The sequence below is a fragment of the Theropithecus gelada genome, chromosome 7a, assembly GCF_003255815.1.
Source record: "Theropithecus gelada isolate Dixy chromosome 7a, Tgel_1.0, whole genome shotgun sequence".
Classification (NCBI taxonomy): Eukaryota; Metazoa; Chordata; class Mammalia; order Primates; family Cercopithecidae; genus Theropithecus; species Theropithecus gelada.
In genome coordinates this window covers 7549008-7575058 of record NC_037674.1, presented here as the reverse complement: position 1 = coordinate 7575058, position 26051 = coordinate 7549008, and the positions used below count along the sequence as shown (strand labels likewise).

Below are 26051 nucleotides of genomic sequence, written 5' to 3'. Positions count from 1 at the left end.
GGAAGGGAGCAGAGGCACCCGAGAGCAGGGGACCTCAGGGTACAGGCCTCGCAGATGCTGAAGCGAGGGAGTTGGGGGTGCTGGGTGCCTGACAGTTCTGATGGTGGCTGAGCTTGTCATTGGTCCAGTTGGGAGACGTGTTGTGTGGGTGCTCCGGCCACTCTTAAGCTCACCCCTGAGACTCAGGAGTGAAGCCGGTTGAGGGCTGAGTGGCGACTCGTGTCTCGCAGAAGACACCCCTCCTCCCACCCTAGAAGAGAGGTTCGATTTCTTGCCCGCTGCCCTGGGTCTGCTCATGGTGGGACAGTGTCTGGGAGAGCCCCTCCATCCTCAGGGGTGTACTCAGACCAGCAGGGCAGTGGCAAAGACGTGGGGGTGCTGGTGCTCACACACTGCTGTGGCCAGTGTTGGGTGGCCTGGTGGCTGGGGTGGGGTCCAGAGTGCATTTCACAGTGGACGCATCTCTGAAAGCCCGGGGGCCTTGGCCTGTTGGGTAAATAGCTGTGAATAACTATTTGGAAAAGGATTTTTTGAAGGTTTGACAAAACCTCGGGGAAGAAACGCATGCTAATGAGGGCAGTGGATGTCAACATAACTGTATTTTAATTATAGCAAAGTCAGCGTGCATTCTAATAAACACATTTGAAAAGCTGCCTTCCAAAAAAAAAAAAAAACAAGCCTCACAGTGAATATATAAAGAAGATGTGATTATTGGACCTGTGTGAAGTAACTTCTATTTGGCCAAGTATGTAGACTGCTGTCATATTTTTTAAAGCCTTAACTATTAAATATTTTTTTCTGAGAAGAGTTCATGAATTTGAGAGAGAGAGAGAGAGAGAGAGAGTGTGTGTGTGTGTGTGTGTGTGTGTGTGTACTGAAAGCTTGGGTTTGGAATGGAAATCATATTGACCTTGGATTTTGGCACTGGTATTTTAATGTCTTGTGTTCCCTCTGAAGAACATTAAGTGTCAGTTGACTTCGCTTTGCGGGTGTTCCTGTCATTCACAGCAATTCCGTGTTTACAGGAGGCTGTGGGATGCGTAGGAAGTCCCACAGTGTTTGTGGGTGTTGGGGGAGTTCACCCCTAAGGCCAGGAGGCTCTGGACCCTGGGTCTAGGCTTTAGGCCAAAGCAGCTTAAAAGTGTTTGTTTGATCTTTAGCAGGGCATGGGCTTGTCCCACAACAGTGGTGAAGGCACCTCAGAGATTGACGTGGGCTGTGCAGAGCACGTGACATGCTGCATCTTGTTGTGACAGATGGCATTGCTGGCCAAGTTCTTGTCAAAAAAAATCTTTAGAGCGTGGTGGGGAGTAAGCAAGACCTGATATTTTCTGGTTTTGTGCTTCGTGCTAACCAGATGGTAATTGGGGTAAAAACACAGAGATCTTGGGGTTGGAGAGCTGGGAGGTACATGAGTGGGAATGATTGGATGGATGGGTGGTAGTAGCTGTTTAAAAGGGCAGGTGGAGGTGAGGGAAGTCCCCAGCCATTGTGGAGGATCAAGAGGAGGTCTGTTCTTCCCAGAAGAGGCATTGAATGGAAAAGTAGGTCGCTTCTCCCCCTAAGGAGAGTGTGTCCTTGAAGGAAATGCTCTTGTCTGAGACACTGGAAAAGTTGATTTAAACTGGTTAATGATTGTATAGCTTTTGTTCTGTTTTGTTTTACCCTCCCTTCCTCCCTCCCTTCCTCCCTTCCCTCCTTCCTCTCTCTCTTTCTCTCTTCTCTTCTCTTTCATCAGTTCACAAATTAACTCTGTCAAGGGGAGCACCTGCCAGTTCCAGAGTTCCAGGCTGACAAGGACCCTGGTGCCGGGGGTCCTGACTACTCTTTCTGAAACCTCTACCAGACCCGCTGCACGTGGGCAGGGTCTCCATGTCCTTAGATTTGAGTACCCCATTCCAGATGAGGACCTCTTTGAAAGCTGACCAGAAAGAGCCATAGAATTCATCTTGAAAGCAAGATTTTTTATGAAAGATGTGCACTGGGAGATTTGGTGCTGCCTTGCTTGAAATCACAACGTGCTTTCCTAAGAGCAATCCCCTTACTCCCCTGTGGTCAGCCAGGCTGTGCCCGGAGCCAACAAAGGCCTGGCCTCAAACAGGTGCACAGGGTGCCGTGTGTCCTATGCCCACCTCTCTGTTCCCAGTGCTGTCCACATCGTGTCGTGATCCCTATGGTTGAGGCTGCAGTTAAAAAAAAAAAAAAATCTGAAGAGAGACATTGGCAATATTGGTCACTTAGGTGCTGTAGACTCTTGCTTTCTAACCCTAACCCGGCAGCACTGGCGTTACTGGGGAGCCCCGCCCCAAACTGCTGAAACTGAATCTGCATTTCCACAAGATGCCACATTCCAGCTGTGATGCTGTAGGAGACTCACCTGGAGGAAATTGGGCAGCAACCCTCCCTTCTCTTCTACTCACTGTACAGCTTGAAAAAGTGTGTCCTGGATATTTTTAAGAGGACCGAATAGCATTTAGTCATTGCACGAATGGCAACAGTAGAGTTAGAAAAAATGAGACGATGAAAAAATGTATTCTCCGTGGTCCCTGCTACCCTCACGGATGAGCTGTTTCATCCGTGCGCCTTTTCAGATCATAGCATTGAGCGTAAACGATGTACGTGGCTGTCCTCATAACACAGATGTATTTTTGTCATACAGCTTTTAAAATCTGATGTTTGATAAATGTTTCTCCATGTCGCCATATACTTTTCGTGATTGTTTGTGGTGACCTTTCCACGATCCATTTGGGCGATGATGTGCCGTGTCACGTATTTCTCTTACGTACTCTGCCACTGAGCGTGCAGATTGTGAATGGCATTTCCCCTTAGGTGTAAGGCTGCCACAGACCTCTTTGTACAAATCATGTTTTCCTTCTTTGGGTTTATTACCCGAGGAGAAATCCCCATGCCGTACGTCAGCGTTGACCATTTCCCCTCGATGACCTTGCCTACTTGTTTCCCTTCGTCTGTGGATGTTGGATGCATGCCCTGTATCTTTTGGGGTTTGGATGCATTTCCATCTCACAGAAGCACTCTCTACACTGTAGGTGTGACTTTCTGCTGCGTATATCCTCTTCTTTAGTACACTTTCTTTTGAATTTCGGTTATATTATTTTCATCATCTCTGCAGCACTTTTAAGATGTTAATGGGCCGGGCGCGGTGGCTCAAGCCTGTAATCCCAGCACTCTGGGAGGCCGAGACGGGCGGATCACGAGGTCAGGAGATCGAGACCATCCTGGCTAACACAGTGAAACCCCGTCTCTACTAAAAAATACAAAAAACTAGCCGGGCGAGGTGGCGGCGCCTGTAGTCCCAGCTACTCGGGAGGCTGAGGCAGGAGAATGGCGGGAACCCGGGAGGCGGAGCTTGCAGTGAGCTGAGATCCGGCCACAGCACTCCAGCCTGGGCGACGGAGCAAGACTCCGTCTCAAAAAAAAAAAAAAAAAAAAAAGATGTTAATGACTCATCTGTGACTCCTCCACCTCCTTTGGGTACAGAGGGATTTAATTGAATCGTTCCTTCTTCCCAGTCTGGGTGGATGTGTTCACAGAGGATATTGCTGGTCGATATGAAAAATGAGTTGCCAGCTGGGTGCAGTGGCTCACACCTGTAATCCCAGCACTTTGGGACGCCGAGGTGGGCAAATCACCTGAGGTCAGGAGTTCGAGACCAGCCTGGCCAACATGGTGAAACCCCGTCTCTGCTAAAAATACAAAAATTAGCTGGGCGTGGTGGTGTGCGCCAGTAATCCCAGCTACTCGGGAGGCTGAGGCAGGAGAAACGCTTGAGCTGGGTAGGTGGAAGCTGCAGTGAGCCGAGATGGCGCCACTGCACTCCAGCCTTGGCGACACAGTAAGACTCCCCACTCCAAAAAAAAAAAGAAAGAAAAGAAAAGAAAAATGAGTTGCTGTCTGTACTCAGAAGTAGGTTGTGTGGCCTTTGGAGCCCTCCCGAGCTGTAGGATGCCATGCATTTTGAAAAGACTTCAGTTTGCAGGTAGCCCTACCACCTGTGTAACTCTGCTGAGACCAAGAGGTCTGCCCGGGGACTGGGATATGAGAGACACAAAAGCGATAGAATTTCTAAAATTGTAGGAAGACAGGATGGGGAACAGAGATCTACACATGAATTATTTTAGTAAAATAAAAAAAGTTTCTTTCAAAGCACTGCAAGTTTACTGAGGAAAATTTGGAAAATACAGGCAAAAAAGTCTTTGCCATATGGCATTGTAGAATTCCATTGTAGTGAGTTTTCAAATCAAAGAGACAAACCTAGGTCAGGATTTCCCAAAACAGGTTCTTAGAGGTATTCTGTAAACAAAGTACCACTTGATCCTTAATATTCATGGATTTCATATTTGCAACTTTGTTAACTTGCCAAAATTGATTTGTAACCCTGAAATCAATACTCCTGGCGCTTTCCCGGTCATTAGCGGAGGTACAGAGAAGGGAAGAATTTGAGTCACCCAACTCTCATGTTCCCAGCTGAGGTTGAACAAGGCTTTGCCTTCTTGTTTCAGCTCTCATACTGTAAACAGCTGTTCTTTTCACAATCTATTTAGAGTTCTTTGCATTTTTGTTGGTGTGTGTGTGTGTGTGTGTGTGTGTGTGTGTGTGTGTGAGATAAAATGGCCCTCAAGTGTGGTGCTGAAGTCTAGTGATCCTCAGCACAGAATGGCTGCCATGTGCCTTTCATGTGCTAGAGAAGCTTCCTTCAAGGTTGAGTGACAGTGCTGACTTATCTATGCTGCCACTCTGGGAGGTGCTAAAGTAACTTCTGTAGTGTATGATGAAGTTAAGGAAGAGACAGAGGAATGGCTAAATTTGCAGATTCATGGGACAATGCCCGATTTAAAAAAGCACAGTGGACAGGCAGAAAACCCAAGAACTTTACTGTCTTGTGATCTAGGGTCAGGGAAGTGTTAAACTCTTCTCAGCTAGTGTTTTGTGATAAAGAAATACTGCATATAATTAATTGTAAGAAATCTGTATTAAACAAGGTGTCTATAAACAGAAACACACATAAAACAAGGTTCTGTGTTGATTCATTGACAAAAATGTGTCCCGAGGCTCATAGGAACCTAACCCTGTATTGCCCCTAGGAGCAATGTATTCGGTATTCATCAACTCGGTGCTCAGGGCAGCTTTACAGAACATAACTATATGAATGAGAATTGGCTGTATTTGGTTGGCAAATGACTTTGGGAAACTTTGCTGCAAAGCTTTTCCCTTCTTGGAGGTTTCCTGATTTCTCACACACGAGCAGCATAAAGTCCCTCGTTCGCTGTAGCAGAGACACCAGCCAGTCTGGCCAGTGCTTCCCAAACACGGTGGATCAGCAAGCCCTTTTCCCTCCAGGCAGGGCCTATGGGAGAATACAGACCCAAGCTTTACACCCTGGGGAGCAGAGGACCAGGACACATGAACTCCCAAGACCTCTCCGTGTGTGCTTCAGTTCCAGGATGATTCAGCAACCCCAAATGGTGACGATGGAAAGGTTGTTGCTGTGTGATTATCAGGACCCTTGGCTTCTGCAGATTTAACATTTCTTATTTTGTGGTTTGTGTAAAGTCCCTGGGTGCTGGTGGAGGTGGCAGCGGTGTTGGTGGTGACTGCCGGCACCATGTTAGGGGTGTTAGGAATATGATCTCAGTAAATCCTAGAGCAACCCAGAGAGATGGAGCTCGGTTTGTCCCATGCTGCAGATGGCACAGTTAAGTAGCTCCCCTGTGAATAGAATGTGTTATGCCAAAATGCATGCCTCTAAACACTGCTTAACACAGCCCTTGAAGAACCTGAGAAGCGAAAGCGTCCAGTTCTGTGCAGTCCGCATTCGAGCCTGCCCGCTGGAGAGTGAGTCAGCGTGGGGGAGCTGTGCAGTGTTCCTCCTGGAGAGTGATGGTCTCTTCTCTGTTGTCTGTGTCCTTGCTGTTGAGAGGCTTGGCATGCCCTGTGGTTCTCAGTGAGTGGGATATGGTGTCAGTGAGGTGACCAATAGATATAGAAGCCTCCAGTCTGTAAAATGTCTCTGTCTCAGTGCTAACACGTCCTGAGTTCACCAGAGCTCAGGCCACAGATCAAACAAGTCAAGTAAAGATTGTTCATTGTGACATGTTTCTTAATTTTTTTTAACTTTGTTGACATAAAGTATTGATTTTTTTTTAAACATGCAGTGATTAAGGAATACATGAGTTGGGTCCAGCCAGGCTCGTATTGAGTGACCTGATGGAATGAGTATTTCTACACCTACCCGTGTGGCCCTCTACTATCAGGCAGTGAAGCGTGAGTGGAGGGAGGAGCCCCGCTGGGCACCGGTGCCTGGCTCAGTCTCACAGCTTCAGGGATGAGCATGTGGACCTGGCACATCCTTGGCACCTTCCCTTGAAGAGAGTAGTTTGTTGATCATTGCTTTTCCTGGGGCGACTCACCCACACTCCTGGGGGGCACCGTAAGAGCCTGTTTGTCCAGCACCAAAGATCCTAGTTCTGTGGGTCCGTGGGATGGTGGCCCTGGATGGCATGTTCTCTGGATGCCTCTGGGTGGCCAGTGGAACATACGGGTTTGGCAAGGGCTGGACGGATTGTTTTGGAGCCCCCATCACACCTGTTACCTTGTGACATCTATCAGGAGATACTCTGCAAAGGTCAGCCCTGCCTGAAATTCTCCCTGTAGAGACTTGCTCCTTGGGACCTTGGAGATTTCTGGAGCTGCAGGCATTCCTTGTCCAGGACCTCCATGGCTATTGAGTTGAGGTGTTTTAGTTAACAAGTGTAGAATAGTTCCACCCCTTGGAATGGCAAACCAAATACGCGTTTTGATTATTTGGGGTTTTCATGATTTCTGTTTATCCCTGGCTCAGCTGGTGCTTTCTAGAAAGAGCCTTCTGACAACAGAAAAAAGAAGAAAAATCAATACGTCAACTTAATACAACAGTTAAAGCGAAGCGTGATAGAAGGCCCCGAGGTCGCATCAAACGCAGAATTGTGCATCATTGCTCATTGTAGAGATGCTGTGGCCGTGACTTGGCATTCAGTAGAGCCTTGCTCTTTGAAGAACCTTCTGAGAGTGTGATAGGAGTCTGGTGCTAAGGGAGAGAAGGTGCTAAAAGCGCAGATAACTGGGTGTGTCCCCCAGGGAGGCAGTGGCACCATGTGTGTTCTGAGCCGGAGCCTCACACACATGCCCTGCTAGGCAGCATATGAAGTGAGTGTCAGTCTCTGCTTTACAGAAGAGGGCTGAGACAGGAGTGGCAGCCCAGCTCCCCCACTCCATCAGCATGCAGTGGGGCAGCAGGTGTGCAGATGGGGTGGTCCTGCACAGAGGGGCTTTGGGGCTTGCACTGCGCCCAGGAGGGAGGGGCCTGGGGTCTGTCTACACCTGGCCCACAGTAGGATGGGACTTGGGAAAGAGCCTATAAGAGCCTGTAGGTGGTGCTGAGGGCAGGCGCTTATGGGGGACATTGGGACATGGCCCGCCTGGGCAGGGGAAGGTACTCTCCAGCCTCCTAGGCCTCAGTGGAGTACAGTTGGCTCCCTCCTTTCTGCAGCCATGCCCCAGATTCTACAGTGCCCCTTGCTTTACCCACCCATGGCGTCAGGCACACAGGGAGGCTGCATAGGAGGGTTCTTGGGGGTGCTCCTGTGTCCCCTGTCATCTGTACTGAACTGCTTCCCACGCACCTCTGCTCCCAGCACTGTGACAGGGTGGACACCGCACCTCCTGCTACTGATTCCCAGGATTGCCTTGAAAAATAAAATCCCACAGGGCGCATTGACGCTTCAACCCTGGCTGGTTCCGCGTGAGCTTCTGAACTTGATGTCTCAGGGCCCGTTTGCTGAGTGAGCACAGCTGCCTTCTTGGATTTGTATGAAGCCTTTTGATGACGTGTCACCATGGGTGGCTGTTATTATCAGGAATCTGGGATTGCTTAGAGTACTTTTAAAATCTAGGTGAAGCTGGGGTTTCTAAAACATTCTTCTAAAACACTGTTGGGGCAAAGCATGTAAAGCTGTCCCACTAATGGTGATCTAAAAAGTAGCTCCCCCTTCAACACACCCCAGTCCTCAGGGAGAGAGCAGAGTGTGCAGTGGTTAGGAATGCTGGAGCCACTGTCCGGAAGCCGGCATCCCACCCGGCTGCAGCAGCTCGGGGCCCAGGAACATTCTGGACGGGCCACCTGTGCCAGCAGCCCCCCGTCTCCTGGGGCTGTGGGGAGGGGAGTTGATCTGGGGCAGTGCCCGTATGGATGGTGCGGGGCATGGAGTGCTTGCACAGATGATGATGATGATGAGTTTTCAGTCCATGGGAAGCTCATCGGGTCTGGGGGAGGTGGGTGGGCAAGGCCCTGCACCCAGTTTGGGTACAGGCCCTGCTGGGCAGGGGTGGAGACACTAGTGGACCTGTCCTAGGGAGTGACACAAAGGAGGTGGTGAGCCCCGCTTGTGAGACAGGACGAGAGGAAGACCAGGACTGGCCAGGGCCGCACTGGAGCTGTTGGGGGCGAGGTCAGGTTAAGGCCTCCCAAGGTGCCCCCACGCTGTCCCCCCTGCAGGGCCCTCCTGAGTGTGGCTTGTGTCGTGCTGGGGGAGTTCTCGCATGCCTCTTTCTACTCCAGAGTCACTGATTTGGGGGATGGGGCAACAGCTGCACAGCCCCCAGGGCTGCCCTGAGTTTCTCACACCCAATATCAAATAGGAAGTCAGCTGAGAAGCCCACACACCTCTTCTTCCAGGCAGACAAGCTAGGCCTGAGACCACCCTTCTCTCACCGACTCCAAATGATAGCCAAGCCTCTCTTAACCTTGGGCACCTTTTTTCCAGTTTCCACCCCAAATTCACACTCTTCAAAGCCAGCTCCCCCTGCTGGGCCGCTCCTGATGTGGGGGGCTGGCCCTCCCTGCATCCCTCCCACATGGTCCATGCAAATTGGCACCTGCCATGTGGTAGGCACTGGGGCTGCAAAGGTGAAAGTGGCATTATCCTGCATTTGAAACTTATTCTAGAGGGAGATGGACATGTGAGACTCTCCCTGCCCCCATCCAGGTGTGGCTAGGCTCGAGACAGTTCCAGGCAGGCTTCCGGGACAGGCTGCAGAGTTAGGGACAGGTGGAGAGGCTCTGGGACTTTGAGGGGGGCTTTGGGAATTCAGCCGGCAAGGTGGGGATGAACAAGGATGGTGGAATATGCAAGGTGTGTGGTGTCCTCGGCATGGAGGGAGCTGGGATTGTGATACGGCTTTGAGCCCTGACACAGGACAAGGGGAAGGCGAAGGACATGGGTTGGGGGATAGTGATGAGAAAGGGACAGAAGGTTCCACTGGGGGCATGGAGGGGAGCCAGAAGAGAACTGGGGAGCTGAGGGGAGGGACATTAGGAAGGCCAGATGTAGCAGGGCAGTTAGGAGAGATCCTTCCAGGGAAGAAAGCACCCGTTGGCGGTGGCCACCTGTTGGCGGGGTCCCCTGAGCCTGAGCAGCTCTGATGGATTGGGAAGGCAGAGGCATGGGAGGGGTAGATGGACAGTGTCTGTAGGGACTTGCACGGAGGGCCTGAGGAGGTGCCAGCAGGCCGAGGTGCTCATAGTGTGTGTGTGTGTGTGTGTGTGTGTGTGTGTATGTGAGATATTAACTTGAATTACACTCATCTGCTACTGGGGTGTCTAGGGCAGACTGTTGGGAGTGAGAGTATTGGGTACGGGACCCAGACAGTCTGCATGCATCTGCTTCTCGAGGCCCCATGCCTCCTGTTCTTGGGCCTCCATGGCACCTGGCATCATGCCTCTTTTGCACCAGAGGCTTGAGAGACACCCAGCTGGTGAAATCGGTTAGTCCATGACGTTCCTTAGGAGGTGCAGGGCTCGGTGCAAGAAGTTATAGAAATATCTGTTTAGGAAGAAAGATCGTATGGCTGAACGTGCTGAGATGCACATTGTCACCCGTGGTATGCTTGCCCAAGATGTCACAGCGTGGTGATGGCAGACGTGGGAGTTTTACCCCAAAGCATTCAGATCACAACCAATGCTAGTCAGTGACTATGGAAAGACTTGGGACTATGGTAATAGGGGGCTGACCAAGAATAACTCCTAATCCTATGTCAGATAATACCACGGGCAGCTCAGGAAAACTACGCACAACTCAGATGTGTGCAGACAGGAGACGTGGAACAGAATGGAGCCCCTGGGCTGATAGAGGCCTCCAGGACCTGCCATACCCATGTCTACCCCCAATTCCCCAGTCAACTTTCACAGAAGAGAAGTTGATCTCTCTCCAGCTGAGACCGAGCCAAGGCCCAAACTGTTGGAGCTGAAGGATGTTTGGGCTAGGCTCACAGAAGCTGTTCTGCTCCTCCAGAGTCAACAGCTACCTGTGCTCCAGGCCTCCGTCTAGTCCTGGTCCTTTTAAGAGACACTGGGTGCTGACTCACTTCTGAGCCTGCCCCACGGGTGGCCCGCCTGCTCTGCTGTGGGTACAGCCAGGCTGTGCAGGGAGCCCGAGGTGGACTTCAGGTGGGGAGATGCTGCTCCCCAAGAGCTGCTCGGGTGTGACGTCAGGGCGGAGGCTGTTGCCGTGTGTGGCGGCATCACTCCTTCACCCTCTTGTCTCATCAGCCCCTGTCCTTCAGCCCATGTGCTTGCAGGTGGCCTATGATTCTGCCTCTGGAGACTGCCCCCTCTGATTCATTCACTGGGCCCCAGTGATGTGAAAGATAGCATGTTCGTTCATTCATTTGTTCATTCACTGGGCCCCAGTGATGTGAAAGATAGCATGTTCGTTCATTCATTCATTCATTCATTGGGCCCCACTTTTAGAAATACTTGCATTCATCTTCAGGAGAGGGAGGTCATCCGGCCATTCCCCAGCCCTCAAAACCCACTCCACAGGCAAAGCAATGGCGGGTCAGGGCTCCTCTTGCTTCATTGTGCCCTTGTATTTGCTCTTCTGAGCCACAAGCATAGCGATAAAGTACAAAAGAAAAGGATTTCACATGCAGTAGAATGTCACCCTGAAAAAGGAAGAAAATTGTGACACAGGCTACAGTACGGACAAACCTTGAAGACATCCTGCTAAGTGCAATGAGCCAGTCACAAAAGGACAAGTGCTGTGTGATTCCACTTCTCTGAGACACCCACAGTAGTCAGAGTCACAGAAACAGGAAGTAGAATGGCGGTGGTCAGGGCTGGAGAGGGCAGGGAGTGGGGAGCTGGTGTTTAATGGGTGCAGAGGTTCAGTTGTGAAGATGGAAACATTCTGGAGGTGATCCAGTGGTGGTGGTCGCTCAACAGTGTCAATGTAGTTAATGCCACTGAATTGTACACTTAAAAATGATTAAGATGGTAAATTGTATTTTATATATACTTACCACAGTAAAAGAAATAAAGAGAGGAAGAGGTTTTTCAATGAATAACTGGTTTGAGCCAATTTGGATCCTCTAAAACCAGGTTGAGCCAGTCTGAACCCATGTAGCCATTATCACACCGCGTTACGCTGTTCTTGCACTGCTTTAAAGAAATACCTGAGGCTGGGTAATTTATTTTTTTATTTTTTTATTTTTATTTTTATTTTTTTGAGACGGAGTCTCACTCTGTCGCCCAGGCTGGAGTGCAGTGGCTGGATCTCAGCTCACTACAAGCTCCGCCTCCTGGGTTCCCACCATTCTCCTGCCTCAGCCTCCTGAGTAGCTGGGACTACAGGCGCCCGCCACCTCGCCCGGCTAGTTTTTTGTATTTTTTAGTAAAGACGGGGTTTCACCGTGTTAGCCAGGATGGTCTTGATCTCCTGACCTCGTGATCCGCCCGTCTCGGCCTCCCAAAGTGCTGGGATTACAGGCTTGAGCCACTGCGCCCAGCCGAGGCTGGGTAATTTATAAGAAAAGAGGTTTAATTGGCTCACAGTTCTGCAGGCTATACAGGAAGCAAAATACTAACATCTGCTTCTGGGGAGCCCTCCGGAAGCTTTCAATCATGGAGGAAGACAAAGCAGGACCCAGCACTTCACATGGTGAGAATGGGAGCAAGAGAGAGAGTAGGGGTTGGAGGGGGAAGTGCCACACACTTTTAAACGACCAGATCTCTTGTGCACTCAAAGCAAAACCTCACTTACTACCAAGGGGATGGCCCACTTGCATGAAAGATTTGCCCCACGATCCACACACCTCCTACCAGGCCCCACTTCCAGCATTGGGGATTGCATTTCAGTATGAGATTTGGGTGGGGACAAATATCCAAACTGTATCACCCACAAAGAAGCAAAAACATTTTGGGCCAATCAGAACTGTTTGGATGTAGCCACAGTAGGGATGAGCTGTGAGTACACCCATTCAGGCCTGTGTGGTCATGGGGCGGTGGGTCGGCACGTCCCTGGGAGGTTTCAGGAGGACATTCAAGGCCAAAATGAGCCCTGAGTAAATAATACAGCCACATCCTGAGCGGGAGGTGGGGAGCCTCCCCTTCTCTCCTAGGTCTTGTGTGGGTCATGACCCCACCTTGGCAGGCGTGGAAGGAACATGGATCCTACAGGCTATGGCTTATAGTAAAGTGGTGGTGGTCATGCCTTGTGTCATTAAAATAAACATATATCATTAAATCCACCATTAAATAACAGCTATTTCTGCTATCCTCTTGCCTTTTCCACAAGTTTCAATATCCCAGATATTCTGTGTATATTCATAAAAGTAGACAGGTAGATTTAGTGAAGTTAACTGGATCATTGGTATCTTCTTTCTACATCATCTGGTGAAACTTGTTTTTCACATTATGAGTTGTAAGACTTTGTTTTAATGTCTGCAGCCTGAGGCAGTTCCATTGAGACTAAGTTTTTTTCTTATTAGGACTAATCTTATTGACTGGAACTGTGGACTCCTCATATTAGGAGAACAGAGATGTGGCCTACATAAATTAGTGGAAATTAAATACTGTAGAAAATGCCCTCTGGAAACCAAAGTCTAATATCGACTTACTATTGGTCATTTAATTTCCTTTTGGCTTGGGCACCGTCGTTACATTCATTTTTCAGATGTCAAGCTAGTTTTCTCAGAACGTATGCAGGGCTCGAGGCCAAGTGTGGAGGCCACAGGGGAGGTCACAGGTCAAGCCTCCTGGGAGAACTGCAGGCTTGAGCCACGGATAAAGCCACGTGATTGATTTTTAGCCCCAGTGGGTTGCTGTAATTAAACTGTGCACACAGGGCTTCTTGCTTTTAAGTTAGCAGGATGGAAAAAATTGCAGATGTTTGCAGCAAACGTGTAGAACCAGTGGCAGAAGCAGTCATGCCGGCACCTAAGCAATGGTATTAGAAAGGGTTGATGAAGATTTTCTCATTTGAGAATTGAATAAAACCCAATGGAATTCTCCCTAGTTCTGCAGCACTGGGGGGTGACTCTCCCTGGGCCAGTCTCAGCCCTGCAGAAAGGGGCACTGTCTGCTCAGCTCAGTCAGTACAGGGTCTACTGCAGTGGAGTCCCAGGGGCATCACAGCCCCCTTGTGGGGGAAGGATGGGTGGAGCTCCCACCTTCCCCACAGACGGACCCAGCACGGCACCTGGTATGTGAGGCCAGTGACCAGGAGAAGGGGGTGTCAGTGGTTGATGGACAGCTGTCTCTGCTACCTGGATGACTCACCCCCTCCCTTGGACCATCTCCCACTTTGCCTGGGTGTCAGTCACTGGAGGGTTAGCTCAGTACAAGCTGGCGGGTGACCTCCGTAGAGCTTGGGTGAAGGTGCTCTCATAGGGCATATGTTTGAGACCCTTAGAGGACTCTCCTTTCTCTTGCTTCTCCCATTATTTTTAAACTGTAGTAATACACACGGAACACAGAGTTTACCATTTTAAAGTGCACAGTTCGGTGGCATTTAGTACAATGTTGTGCAACTACCCCTGCTGTTTAGTTCCAGAACATTTTCACTGCCCCCAGAGGAGACCCTGTACTTACTAAGCAGTCACTCCCATTCTTCCCTCGCCCCCCAACCCCCCCACAATGAAAAATCTGTTTTCTCTCATTTGGATTTGCATATTCTGGATAATCTGTAAAGATGGGATCAGACAGTATGTGCCCTTTAGTGTCCAGCTTATTTCACCAGCATAATGTTTTCAGGGTTCATCCCTGTTGTAGTATGTTCATTTTTGTGGCCGAGTGCTATTCCGCTGAATGGCTATTTTACATTTTATTCATCCACTCATCCATTGATGGACATTTGAGTTGTTTCTGCCATATGATTAATGTGAACAGTGCCACTGTGAGCATAGATGTACAAGCTTGTGTGTAGACATTTGCTGTCAGCTCTTTTGGGTGTATTTCTAGGAGTGGAATTCCTGGGTCATGTGGTCATTCAGTGTTTACTGTTTTTAGGAACCGCAGGTGTTTTCCACAGTGACAGAACATGTTACATTTTCACCAGCAATGCGTGAGGGTTCTGATTACTTTCAAAGGAAAAAAATTAAGCAGGCCTGTTGCTTAATGGTTTAAGTGCTGACTGAGACCTTGATAGTTTGGTCTCTGGCCTCACTGCTTCAGCAACTCTGGCCTGATCTCCCAGGGCCTGCTTCTGTTCGTGTGTGTGTCTGTTTATACCCTGGCTCATCCTGTGGAGGGTCTGAGGCTGGCAGGATCACTGGGTTCTGTCTCCACATTGGAAGGTGAGCTGTCCCAGGTCAGGGTCTTTGTTGTATGCGTCGTCCTGTCCTCAGCAAGAGCTGCCCTGTGCCATACGGGACATACAACAGGCACCTGTTCAGGCCTGGCCATGTGGGCCTACCTTTGGACGGTACTTGACAAAGCCTCAAAATGCAGTGACAAATTTAGACAAATATGATTCTGCTCTGAAATGCTGCACTGGACACAGCCATCCACTGCCTGCCCTTTACAGGGCTCTGTGAAGAGACAGTGAACAATGAAGTGGAGGACGTGTGCGGGTCGCCCCAGTGGTCAGTGATGGAGGAGAGATTTCAGCAGACCAAGCACGGGGAATAAAGCCAGGCCAGAGTGTGCTGTCAGCCTGTCTGCCCCCTAGAGCTGATGGACTCAGCAAATACCAGTATAGGGTGCCCAGTTACATTTGAATTTAGATGTGTATAGAATTTTGGTTTTTCGGGGTTGTACAACATTATGAATTTAATAACACTGAACTGGACACTCAAAAATGGTTAAGATAGTATATTTTATTGTATGTGTATTTTACCATAATAAGCAATTGAAAAAATGAGTTGTATTTCAGGTAGATAGTGAATTATTGTTTAGTATAAATATGTTCCATGAAATGTCTGGATACTGGGTTGCAGGAGGGACTCCCCTTCCTCCTCCCATTCACAGGCCTGCCTAGAGATGTTTAAGTACAGACTGACTGGCTGGTTTTCCCAATGTGTCTTGTGGTGATACTTTTAAGCCACAGATCTGCTTGGAAAAGATATGATCTCCCCCAGGGGAGTAACTATTATAAGAATAAATACTCTATCGAAGCTTCCATTCTCCTCAAGATAAACATCACAGGAGTGACCTGAATTGTAAAGAGGAGTGGAAGGAAAAGAACAATACGGTAATGTTTTCTGAGCCACGCAGATGTCGGGACGGATCCAAGGGCTTCTGAAAGAGGACGTCCGCGCCGCCGAGTGAGACCTTCCATCCGACCAGGGGGTCACACTGTCACCGGTCCTGCTTGGAGCTCTGGTGCTGTAGCGGGTCTCGGCTGCCCCTCCTGAGCTGGGGGGAGGAAGAAGTCCCTGTTGAAATATCAGATGAGTAGGGATGATGGCCTCTTCTGAAAACAGGAATCATGAAGTGATTCCCAGAGAAGACTGTCATCTAATGGAGTCATTCATCCGCCCAAGACTTCTCTGTCACAGGATCATGTTTGGGGAGAATTTTCACAGGCCACTGGGGATGGCTGTGGCTAGCCTGGCTTTCCGCTGATGCCCTCTGTCCCTAACCTCAGCGTCTGACATGCCTGTCATTCCAGAGAGTGCTTGGAAGCACTCTGCCTTTGTTGCAGATGGCCTGAGCGGAGTGGGTGTGCACTGGTTTGACGTTGTTTCATCCAAAGCAATGTGGTTATATTGCTATATTTTCAGTTCCACCAAGCAGACAAAATCAGAATTGACACTTTTAAAAATCCAAGCTTTAGTTTCACCAACTGGAGCCAAGGTGTTTATTAGAAAGATTTATTGGCATTAGTGTATTTTTATTACAAGCATTTATCTCTGCCCTGAACAGTTGTCCCTGGGTCGCGTGTGCTGTGAAGAGTCTGTCCCACACCACACGTTAATTTTCTGTCCTCAGAGCTCCGGGGACACATGCTGATTCTCATGCTGTGCCACCGCCTTCTCCGAGTGGATGGCTGATGTGGGTTTCAGGCTCCACTACAGTTACTCAGCGAGGGATGGGACCCCATGTCCCCTGTTGGCTGTGGGGAGTTGAGGTGGCCCTGGCTGGCATCTTGTTTTGAGGGGTGACTGTCTGCTATACTTTGGGGAGGGCATGACAGGATTTAAATAGCATCTTTATCTAGGATGCTTGGAGCCCCAAATCCATGTGGGCCTCCAACTGTGTGAATTTCAGATGCTGCCAGCCCCCCAACCCCGCCAGCCCTGAGATGGAAATTAGAGCACCAGATGGGCTCTCCCAAGGAGAAGCATCACAAGCCCACCCTCCTGCCTCTTTGGGAAGTCACCCTGGCTGTTTACTGTGAGATGTGGTTGTCATGGTGATGAGTGGACACCTGCTTGGGAGGGAGTTAGAGGAAACTCTGATGTGGGGGAAAGGGTCACCCGTAGAGACAAGCTTGTGTTGCCCGTGGACACCCCATACTATGGCCCCCGCACTGGGGAGTCCCGTGGGTAGGGCATGGGGGTGCGGGCATCAGTCTGCGTCCCCAGCCAAGCCTTGAGCCCTGGCTTGAAGTTGCACAAAGGTACAGTGGCTGGCCCAGCCCTAACCCATGGCGGATGCAGCCCCTGTTGTGTCCCCCAACCCCTGACTTATCTGGCCGCCTGATGAGAGTCTGTCGCCCTACGTCTGTGGCTCTCCCTCTGCCTGACAAATTAAATCCCACCCAGCTCGCAGAACGGATGTTGTTAACCTGATTTCATTTGCTGGTTGGCTGGTTGATTTCTTTGGGGTTTTTTTGGAGATGACCGTCACCTGTCCAGCAACTAGTAAGGCAGGGAAGGGCTTCAGGAAACCAAGTCCATGCAGAAGGGCACTGTGTTGGGGACCTTTCAGATGAGTGGGTAAAACACCAACGTGTGCTATGTGCACCTTGAAATAGCAAAGTGTCCTCAGCAGAGCTCTCTGGGGGATGTCCCAAATAAGGTTTACTTTAGGAGAACATGAGCAGCGTCTGAGGCGAGATTCTCTTGTTGCCTCCTTTGGGAGCTTTTGCCTGGTGTTCCTTGGCCATAGGAGGAAGAGCGGTGCTGGGGATGGGTGAGGGGAAGCGGTACCTGGGCCAGTCTCAGCCCTGCAGAAAGCGGCACTGTCTGCTCAGCTTGCTCGGCACAGGGTCTACTGCAGTGGAGTCCCGGCAGATCACAGCCCTCTTGTTGGGGGGAAGGATGGGTTTTGCTCCTGGGATGCTAGGCTTCGAGAAGCAGGGCAGTGTGCCCGCAGTCCCAGACAAGCCAGAGCCAGGCCTTCGGTCATGCCAGGACAGCAGGGTGTGGTCTGGCTAGGCCTGTGAGCTCATGGGGCTTAGGGATAGGGGCAGCAGGACCGGGGGAGGCAGGGACCAAACCAGACTTCAGCACTGCTGAGTCCCAGCTGCACCCCTGCACCCCCTCAGCTCTAGGAAGGGCAGCCCCATGTAGCTTTCTTGAGGCGTAGCAGCAATGCTGTCCCTTCTCCCTCACCATCCTTAACGCCCAGCACCGGCGCCTGCTTCCCTGCATCCCCCACTCCCACTGCCTCGAAATCCAGTGGTGTCTGTGATCCTGGAGGGGAGGCTTAGCCAGCAATCATTCCGGCTGCCTGGGGCACAGCGTGTCTGTCCCCATCAGTGCTGGGAGGGTGGGCCCAGGTGGTTTAATTTTTCTCAAGCCCCCAGAGAGGCCGAGTTCCACCAAAGAGCAAGACACTGATAGACTAGGACGGGGGACAGGGCTGGCAGCCACGCCTCGTGGCGTCACCTGACTCTGAGAGAAGCCGGCTCAACACTTGGGGTCTCAGTTTTCTCACCTGTCAAGCAGTGGGGAGAATATTCATCACGTACACAAAAGGTTTTAGTAAACCCTAAGGTGCTAGGTAAATTAGGTAAATGTAACTGTGTTTTTTTTTAATTTTTATGTATGTATGTATGTATGTATGTATGTATGTATGTATGTATGTATGTATTTACTGGGGGGGACTGAATCTCACTGTGTTGCCCAGGCTGGAGTGCAGTGGCACCATCTCGGCTCACTGCAACCCCTGCCTCTCAGGCTCAAGTGATTCTTCTGCCTCAGCCTCCTGAGTAGCTGGGATTACAGGCACCCATCACCACGCCCAGCTAATTTTGTATTTTTAATAGAGACAGGGTTTCACCATGATGGCCAGGCTGGTCTCGAACTCCTGACCTCAAGTGATCTGCCTGCCTTGGCCTCCCAAAGTACTGGGATTACAGGCGTGAGCCACTTCGCCCAGCTGGTAAATGTAACTTTTATCATCAGTGTCTTCCTTGCCATCATCATATTGTTATTTCTCGATAATTCTTGATAATTTATTTCCAGAAAGTTCTGGAACTGGACTTACCATGCAGGCGTTGGAACCTCCTTTGGGGTTTGGACAGGGATTTAAGGGCTATGGATCTGGCTTCTGTCTTCTGAATGATCTAAGGAACTAAATAGAGAAGATATACCTAACCTTAAATTTTATTAATTAAAGTAGAAGCAGTTGTAGTTTGGTGTCTTCTTTAAGAGAAGACTTATGACGTGTACTTGGGGCATTTTATATTTTGTAGTAATAGATTGGCTACTTTGCATTTATTCTCATCCAAGTATTTAGGTTTTTTTAAAATATGACTTTTAACTTTTTGGGCGCTGTTGGTGGCAATGTAAATGGCACTACTGCTGTGGAAAATAGTGCGGAAGGTCCTTAAAAACTGAAAAATAGAATTATCTTATGATCCAGTGATTTCACCTCCAGGTATGTACGTAAAAGAAGTGAAAGTGAAGACTCGAGATATTTGCACACCCACATTCATAGCAGCACCATTCACAATAGCCAAGAATTGGAAGCAACCCAAGTGTCCATCAATAGATGACTGGATAAACAAGAGGCGGCATGTACACACAGTAGAGTGTGATTCAGCCCTAAAAGGAAGGAAGTTCTGCCATGTGCTTCAATGTGGATGACCCTTGAGGACATTTCGCTGAGTGCAATAAGCCAGTTCCAAAAGGAACATACTGGCTGTATAATAACTCCACTTACATGAGGGGCGTAGAGCTGCCCGATTCATGGAAACAGAGAGTAGAATGGTGGTTGGCAGGAGCTCGGGTTGGGGTTGGGGAGTATTGAGGAGTTTGTTTAATGGGTACAGAGTTTTAGTTTTGGGAAGAGGAAGACATTCTGAAGGTGGATGGTGACCATGGTTGTACACCAGTGTGAATGTACTTAGTGCCACTGAACTGTACACTTAAAAGTGGTCAAATGGTGAACTTTATGTTACGTGCATTTTACTGCAATCAAAAGATAAATTTAAAAATGATTTAAAATAACTTTTTTAGAAGTATGAAAATAGAATATTAAGTTCATAGCAGTTTAAGTATAATTAAATAGATGACTGCACACACACCTATACACACACCGACATACACATGCATTTTACAAAATTGTATCATATTGCATATCCAGGTTTTGCATCTTGCATTTCTCTAACATATAAAATCACGATCTTTAACTTCCCCATTTCCAGGTTTGCAATGGTCTGGAGCAGCCAAGGAAGCAGCAGCGCTCTGATCTCAATGGACCTGTTGACAATAACAACATTCCAGAGGTAATTTTTTTCAAGGATGAGAGTTCTGGGCCGGAACGCTCATCTAATGATGGAGTGACCCACTGAGTTGTGGTCTGCTCACTTAGTCCGTGATGTTCTCATCCCACCCAGTGCCTGGGAGAGAGGGAGTCCAGGTCAAGCCAAGTTGGTGTCACCATATGGGGAGGAGGTGACGGCACGCTGGCCTGGGAGGAGCGAGGAGAGGGCCTCCCTGCTGTTAGGACCGTGCCATGGAGTGCTCATGTGTTGCAGATGGTGTATGTGTGGGGGTGGGGGATCACTGGTACTTCTTAATTTTATAAAAAGCCATTCTATTCATTGTCTGATAACCATGTTCTAAACTAGGGTTTCTCAACAATGACACCATTGACATTGAGGCCTAGGTAATTCTTTGTTTTGGAGACTGTCCTGTGTATTGTAGGAGCTGAGCAGAATCCATGGCCTCAACCCACTAGATCCTTGTACCTACCCCATCCCCACCCCTGATTTGTGGTAACCAAAAATATCTCCAGACATTGCCTAATGTCCCTTTGGGAACAAAAATCATCCCAGTTGAGAGCCACTGTTCTAAATCAACAACAGGTTTTAACAAACGATTTCCTATAAACTAACAGTCCTATGATGGAAGTTATTTCCCCTTTCTCGGTAACATAGTTTACATGAGATTGTTTAACTTTGTTGAAATAACGATGGCCAACGATGGAGTGGTATCCAGTCTCCTTTATCTTGCTTTTAAAGACGTGCCCGGATGGCTCTCATGCCCACCGTTTGGAGCACCATTGTGTTGGATGGTCTCTAGACTCCCTTCTAGTCAAGATATGCTAGTCTGAGGGTCCCTAAGTTTTAGACGATGGGCTTTTGGGCCACTCCCCAACATCACATTGCCTGCAGCAGACTGGTTTGCTGTATGGAGCATCAGCATACATAAGATATCATCTTGGGAACACCGTCACTCACGGCAGGGTTTGCTTTTCTCATTATGACACATATCACAGCCCTGCTTAGCCTTCACCTTGGGGGCTACCTACTTACAATTGATATGTGTTTTATTTTTCCATTTTTCCTAACAGACAAAGAAGGTGGCATCATTTCCAAGTTTTGTGGCTGGTAAGTGACTTTTAATTTTATCTCTCAAGGGGCAGTTGCATTTTACTTCAAAACAAATGATGCTTTTACTTTCGGCATTTGCCTGCAAAGCTTGTTTACAAAGGGTGCCTACCTACCAGCAAGGTGCTTGGCCATTGGCTGTTTGAACACTGTGTAGGCCCACTTAGTGGGGAGGGGAGGTCCAGCTGATCTGCCTGCTTTGATACAAGGAAAGGTAGACTGTCTCCTTTAATTACGCCCTTGGTAATTGCATCACAGACAACACTGATGACTGAATAGATTGAGATGTGTCTTTATAAGCAGTTGGTTATAGCTAACACTTCTGATGAGGGTGGCATTCAAATTCAGGCTTTTTTTTTTTTTTTTTTTTTAAGATCCTTTGTTTTTCTTTACCGTTCCACCCTTTTTGAGGGGGTTAATAGTGCATTTCAACATTCGATAAAGAATGAAACTGGTCAGTATGTTCTGTGTCACTCTTGGGGATGGGGAGCACACCTGCCTGGCTTTGATGGAGCTGAGCATCCGGAGACCTTGTGGGGCTCCTGTAGGAGATCCCCTGGGTTTGTTTCTAGTGCTCCAACCTCAGAGGAAAGGGCTTTTTCAGTAGAAGTTCTCTCTTTGCCAGGAGGATGTTTCCTGCCCCTGCTAATGTGTTATAATAAACAATGTGAATTTCATTAATTCTTTCAATAAGCTGGTAATTAATTCTTATAAATATTTATGGGAGCAAGGTAAATTAGTCTTCAGAAATAAATGACTTTCAGCCCTTCCCATACTGCTTTTCTTTTTTTAGCAAACAACTAAAGCCTGGGGAACTGAAGCCCCCAAATTTGCCTTTAGAGGACTAGTTTGAACCAGGCTAAACCAGTTCCAGTTGGTTGAAACTGGATTAACTGGCTCAAATCAATTTCGACTGTTATAGCTGGCTTAATGCTGCTCAGATTGGGTGAAAATCTGTTTTAAACCATCAGAATTAATATCACACAATTCAGATAGACTTGGTTCCATTTTGACCAATTCAGATAGGCTCAGATGGGTTTTGCCCAGCAGTTTACATGTGGTTTTAGGTACATTTTATCTGGTTCAAGCGGGCTCATACTGGTTTTCTTCAGGCCACAGCAGGTTATGATGATTCCTGGAAGAGACCACACTCCCCGCATTCCCGCTCGTAGGGTTTGATTGGGTTCCTGATGTGTAGGAGCTGGCCCCTGATGAGCAGGGAGAATGCAGTACATCACTGTGCCATTTTCCTTGGCGGGCGGAAGCCAGGGTGGGATTGCCAGTCACACTGCTCTGGTGAGGCAGGGTCTCATGGATCCAAGAAGCTCACTTTTCAGTGTATCATGGTGTCATCTGGACAGAACTCTCACACTAGGAGGTGATTTAGACATTAAATTCCCCGGCCCTTGAACCAATCTCATATCTGCAGGGAGTGGGATTGCGAGGGATGCCTGGGGTACCTCTGACTCTAGCTCCTGGCATCCCAGAAGACTTGGTTCCCTGCACCGCTCAGACTGTTCCAAAGCAAATCCAAACAAGGCCGGATGCCTTAAACCAATTCAGATGGGCTAAAACTGCTGTGACCAACTGGAACCAATGTGGAAAACCTGAATTTATAGTTTCTTCTGTAGGAGAGAAGCCCTTTGATTGTTATGAAAATATAGAAAACGTAAGCAAAAGAACATCCCTTACTATTACAGCATTTATATTCAGTGAGGCCTTTATGGACCAAAAATCTTACTCAGCAACAGGAAGAGATCATCATAATGGTGATGCAGAACCCTAGAATATAATGAATTTGGGAAAAGCTTCTCCAAATTAAACACCTTTATCAGTTTGAATGCATTTGGGTACAAGTATCAAAATCCCCACCTAACATTAGCTTGCACAAATAGGAGGAGTGTGTGTTACATAAAGAAGTCCAGGGCTGGGCATGGTGGCTCATGCCTGTAATCCCAGCACTTTGGGAGGCAGAGGTGGGTGGATCAAAAGGTCAAGAGTTCAAGACCGGCCTGACCAATGTGGTGAAACCCCATCTCTACTAAAAATACAGAAATTAGCCAGGCATGGTGACGTGTGCCTGTAGTCCCAGCTACTTGGGAGGCTGAGGCAGGAGAATCACTTGAACCCGGGAGGTGGAGGTTGCAGTGAGCCAAGATCGTGCCACTGCACTCCAGCCTGGGCGACAGAGCAAGACTGTCTCAAAAAAAAAAAAAAAAAAAGTCCAGAGGCAAGAGGCCGCCGGTTCAATGGCTCAGTGATGTAAGGATCGGCACTGCTGCATCTCTTGACCTCCTCTTCAGGCTTGTCACCTCATCGTCACATAGTGTGTGAGCAGCCCCAGCCATTGCTGCTGCTTCTAGGCAGGAAGACAAAAGGAGAAGGGCTGAAGTCCACACCAGCTGGACATCCTCCCCTTGACATTAGGGAAGCAAAGGTTTTCTGTGGGTTAAGAGGTGACGACTTCTCTGCATGGGAATCAGGCCGTCTGCTCCCTTTCGTAGTGTGCCTGGGTAACCTGAAAGGCAGCGTGTCAGCTACGTCTCCAGGCAACATTGCTTATGGTGAGGTGACTCTTTTTGATAAACTGTATCTAGATGGAAAAATTCTAATGCTTGGGGGACAGGGCATCCAAGGCTTTGAGCTTCCCACAGTGGTAACTTTTGTGACTGGGCATGTCTCTTGAGGGTGACCCTGGAAGCTATGCCCCACCCATGGAGTGATTGTGAGAGATACTGGCTGCTGGGAGCATAAGACTCTTAGACCAGATGGATTCCGTGTGCCCTTCTTGGTGGGAGTTTTGTACCTTTGCAGCTGACCCATCCAGGGGCCCATGAGACTAGCTGTGTGGGTGCAGCGCGGACTCCCACCGGAGAGTCCAGGAGGCAAACTGACATCTGCCTTATTCCCTTGGAGTAGACAGCCCTGTGTCTAGCTGAGCCCTAGGACGCTGCGTGCCTCTGAATAGCTCGTTGAACCTTACTTAACAGACCCAGAAGCCTCTTCAGCACACTGCTTATTTCTTTGTGGCCAGAGCTGTGTCACATGACCAGCCTCTCAGATGTTAGTGTGGGCCAGATCAAATCCTGGGCCTTTCATGAAGGCAGCGCAGGTCTGGAATCAGCCCTGGGTGCCTGCCACCACTCCCCATCCCGCTGCGGGCCCTTCCAGCCTCCTGGCGCGTCCGGTGCTGAGGCTGAGCGTGTGAGTTCCTGGGAAGCCTCTGTGTAAGGGAGGAGCAGCTCCTCCAACCCGTTTGTGTCTGAGAAATTGCCCTGGAGGGAAATGTTCCTGGAGGATTCATGAGTCTTCGGTCTCAGCCTATGCCTTACTTCATATCAGATAATTATTGATAATGAGAAATAAAATAATAGTAACAAAATGATGCCATCTGAACCCTCGTTGGAGCTTGGTGTCCCACTCCCTGCGCTGTGTAGCATCTCTCTGTTTCATGTCGCCTGGTCACCACCACATGAGCAGTAAGTACTTTCCCCCATACTATAGGTTAGAAAACTGATGCACAGTGAGGCTACAGTCACTTGTGTGCGGTCCCATGGCTGTGTGGGGGACAGAGCCTGGACTTGGACCCACGTCTTGGTGCTTGACACATAAACTCTTAGCCGAGGTGATTCCTCCTTACCCACCATGCCTTCATATACCAGGGATTGGTAAGACCTATCAGGTGCTTGCTTTGAGCCAGGCCCAGATCTAAGTGTTTTAAGTATATCAACTCAACAATCCCTGTATCCACAGCTCAGGGAGAGTGAATCCTGGGCCGAAGGTCACCAGGTAGCAAGTGGCAGAGCCAGGATTCAAACCAGTCTGGAATCTGAGCTCATCACCTTCACGCTGCGCTTCCTGGCGACCCTCAGCACAGGGTGAGGAAGAGCCTTCACTTAGAGAAGACCTACCATGCAAGTGCCAGAGAGTTCAGTGGAGGGGAACGTTCCAGATGCCAGAGCTGCTGGCCCCTGTCAGTCTCAGGATCACAGCCTTCTCTCAGCAGAGGCATCGTGAGGAAGGGCCTGCCACGATCACTGTCTGTGGAAAGTTCTCGGGGTCTAGCGACCCTCTCAGACTGGGCAGGTTAGCACTGCAGAGAAAACCTCCTTGTGAAAGTACAGATGGCACAGGGGAGGCACTGCCTCTCCCGTGGGGAGGAATCTGAAAGCCACCCTCAGGATGTCCCCTCCTGCAGGATGCAGTGGCTGGCAGCAGCTCTAGCCCAAGCTGCTTAGAGGGTCACTGCCTCTGGATGAGTATATGTGAACAACCAGCTTTTCTGTAAAGGTAAACATTTGCTCATTAAAACCAAAAGGCTGGTGCTAGTCCCAAGCAATGGGGCCTAACAGTGGCAGCTTCAGTACAAAATAACAAAGACTGGTAACTCTTACTTTGCTTTTTGTACTTTGTTCTCCTAATCTAACAACCAAAGCTCAAAGAGGATGTTTTGAAACCCACCACCCCACCAGCATCTTGAGACTCATGCCAAAATGCTGCCAGGCCTCAGAGTCCTGGGGTCCTTTACAGCCTGTCTATAGCTCATCAACTTCTCCAGCTCCATGCGGCTCATGTGGAAGGCATAGAAATTACATTCCTGAGACCTGGAGCTGAGCTCACCTATCACGCCTTCCTTCTCTCAGGGGTCCTCACAGTGGTAAAGCCGCTTTGCTGGTTTCATACAGTGGGCAGATGGGATCTGCGACTTAGTTTGCTCTTCAAAGGCAATTGGGGCCGGGCGCAGTGGCTCATGCCTGTAATCCCAGCACTTTGGGAGGCCGAGGCGGGCGGATCACGAAGTCAGGAGATCGAGATCGTCCCGGCTAACACGGTGAAACCCCGTCTCTACTAAAAATACAAAAAATTAGCCGGGCGTGGTGGCGGGCGCCTGTAGTCCCAGCTACTTGGGAGGCTGAGGCAGGAGAATGGCGTGAACCCAGGAGGAGGAGCTTGCAGTGAGCCGAGATTGCACCCCTGCACTCCAGCCTGGGT

General features: G+C 49.2%; 1 protein-coding gene across 4 annotated transcripts in view; it reads left to right on the top strand.

The window, feature by feature from the left end:
- Positions 1 to 26051, top strand: part of APBA2 (amyloid beta precursor protein binding family A member 2) — a 231806-nt gene that overhangs the window by 169054 nt on the left and 36701 nt on the right. For 2 of the 4 annotated variants that reach the window (XM_025389994.1, XM_025389993.1), the window contains exons 1-3: positions 15585 to 15991; positions 19872 to 19952; positions 21023 to 21059. In XM_025389994.1, coding sequence (XP_025245779.1) covers positions 15929 to 15991; positions 19872 to 19952; positions 21023 to 21059 — 181 coding nt within the window. In that variant the 5' untranslated portion in view covers positions 15585 to 15928. Of the gene's footprint in view, positions 1 to 15584; positions 15992 to 19871; positions 19953 to 21022; positions 21060 to 26051 lie in introns of those variants that run through there. The other 2 variants (XM_025389991.1, XM_025389992.1) reach the window with 1 other exon arrangement.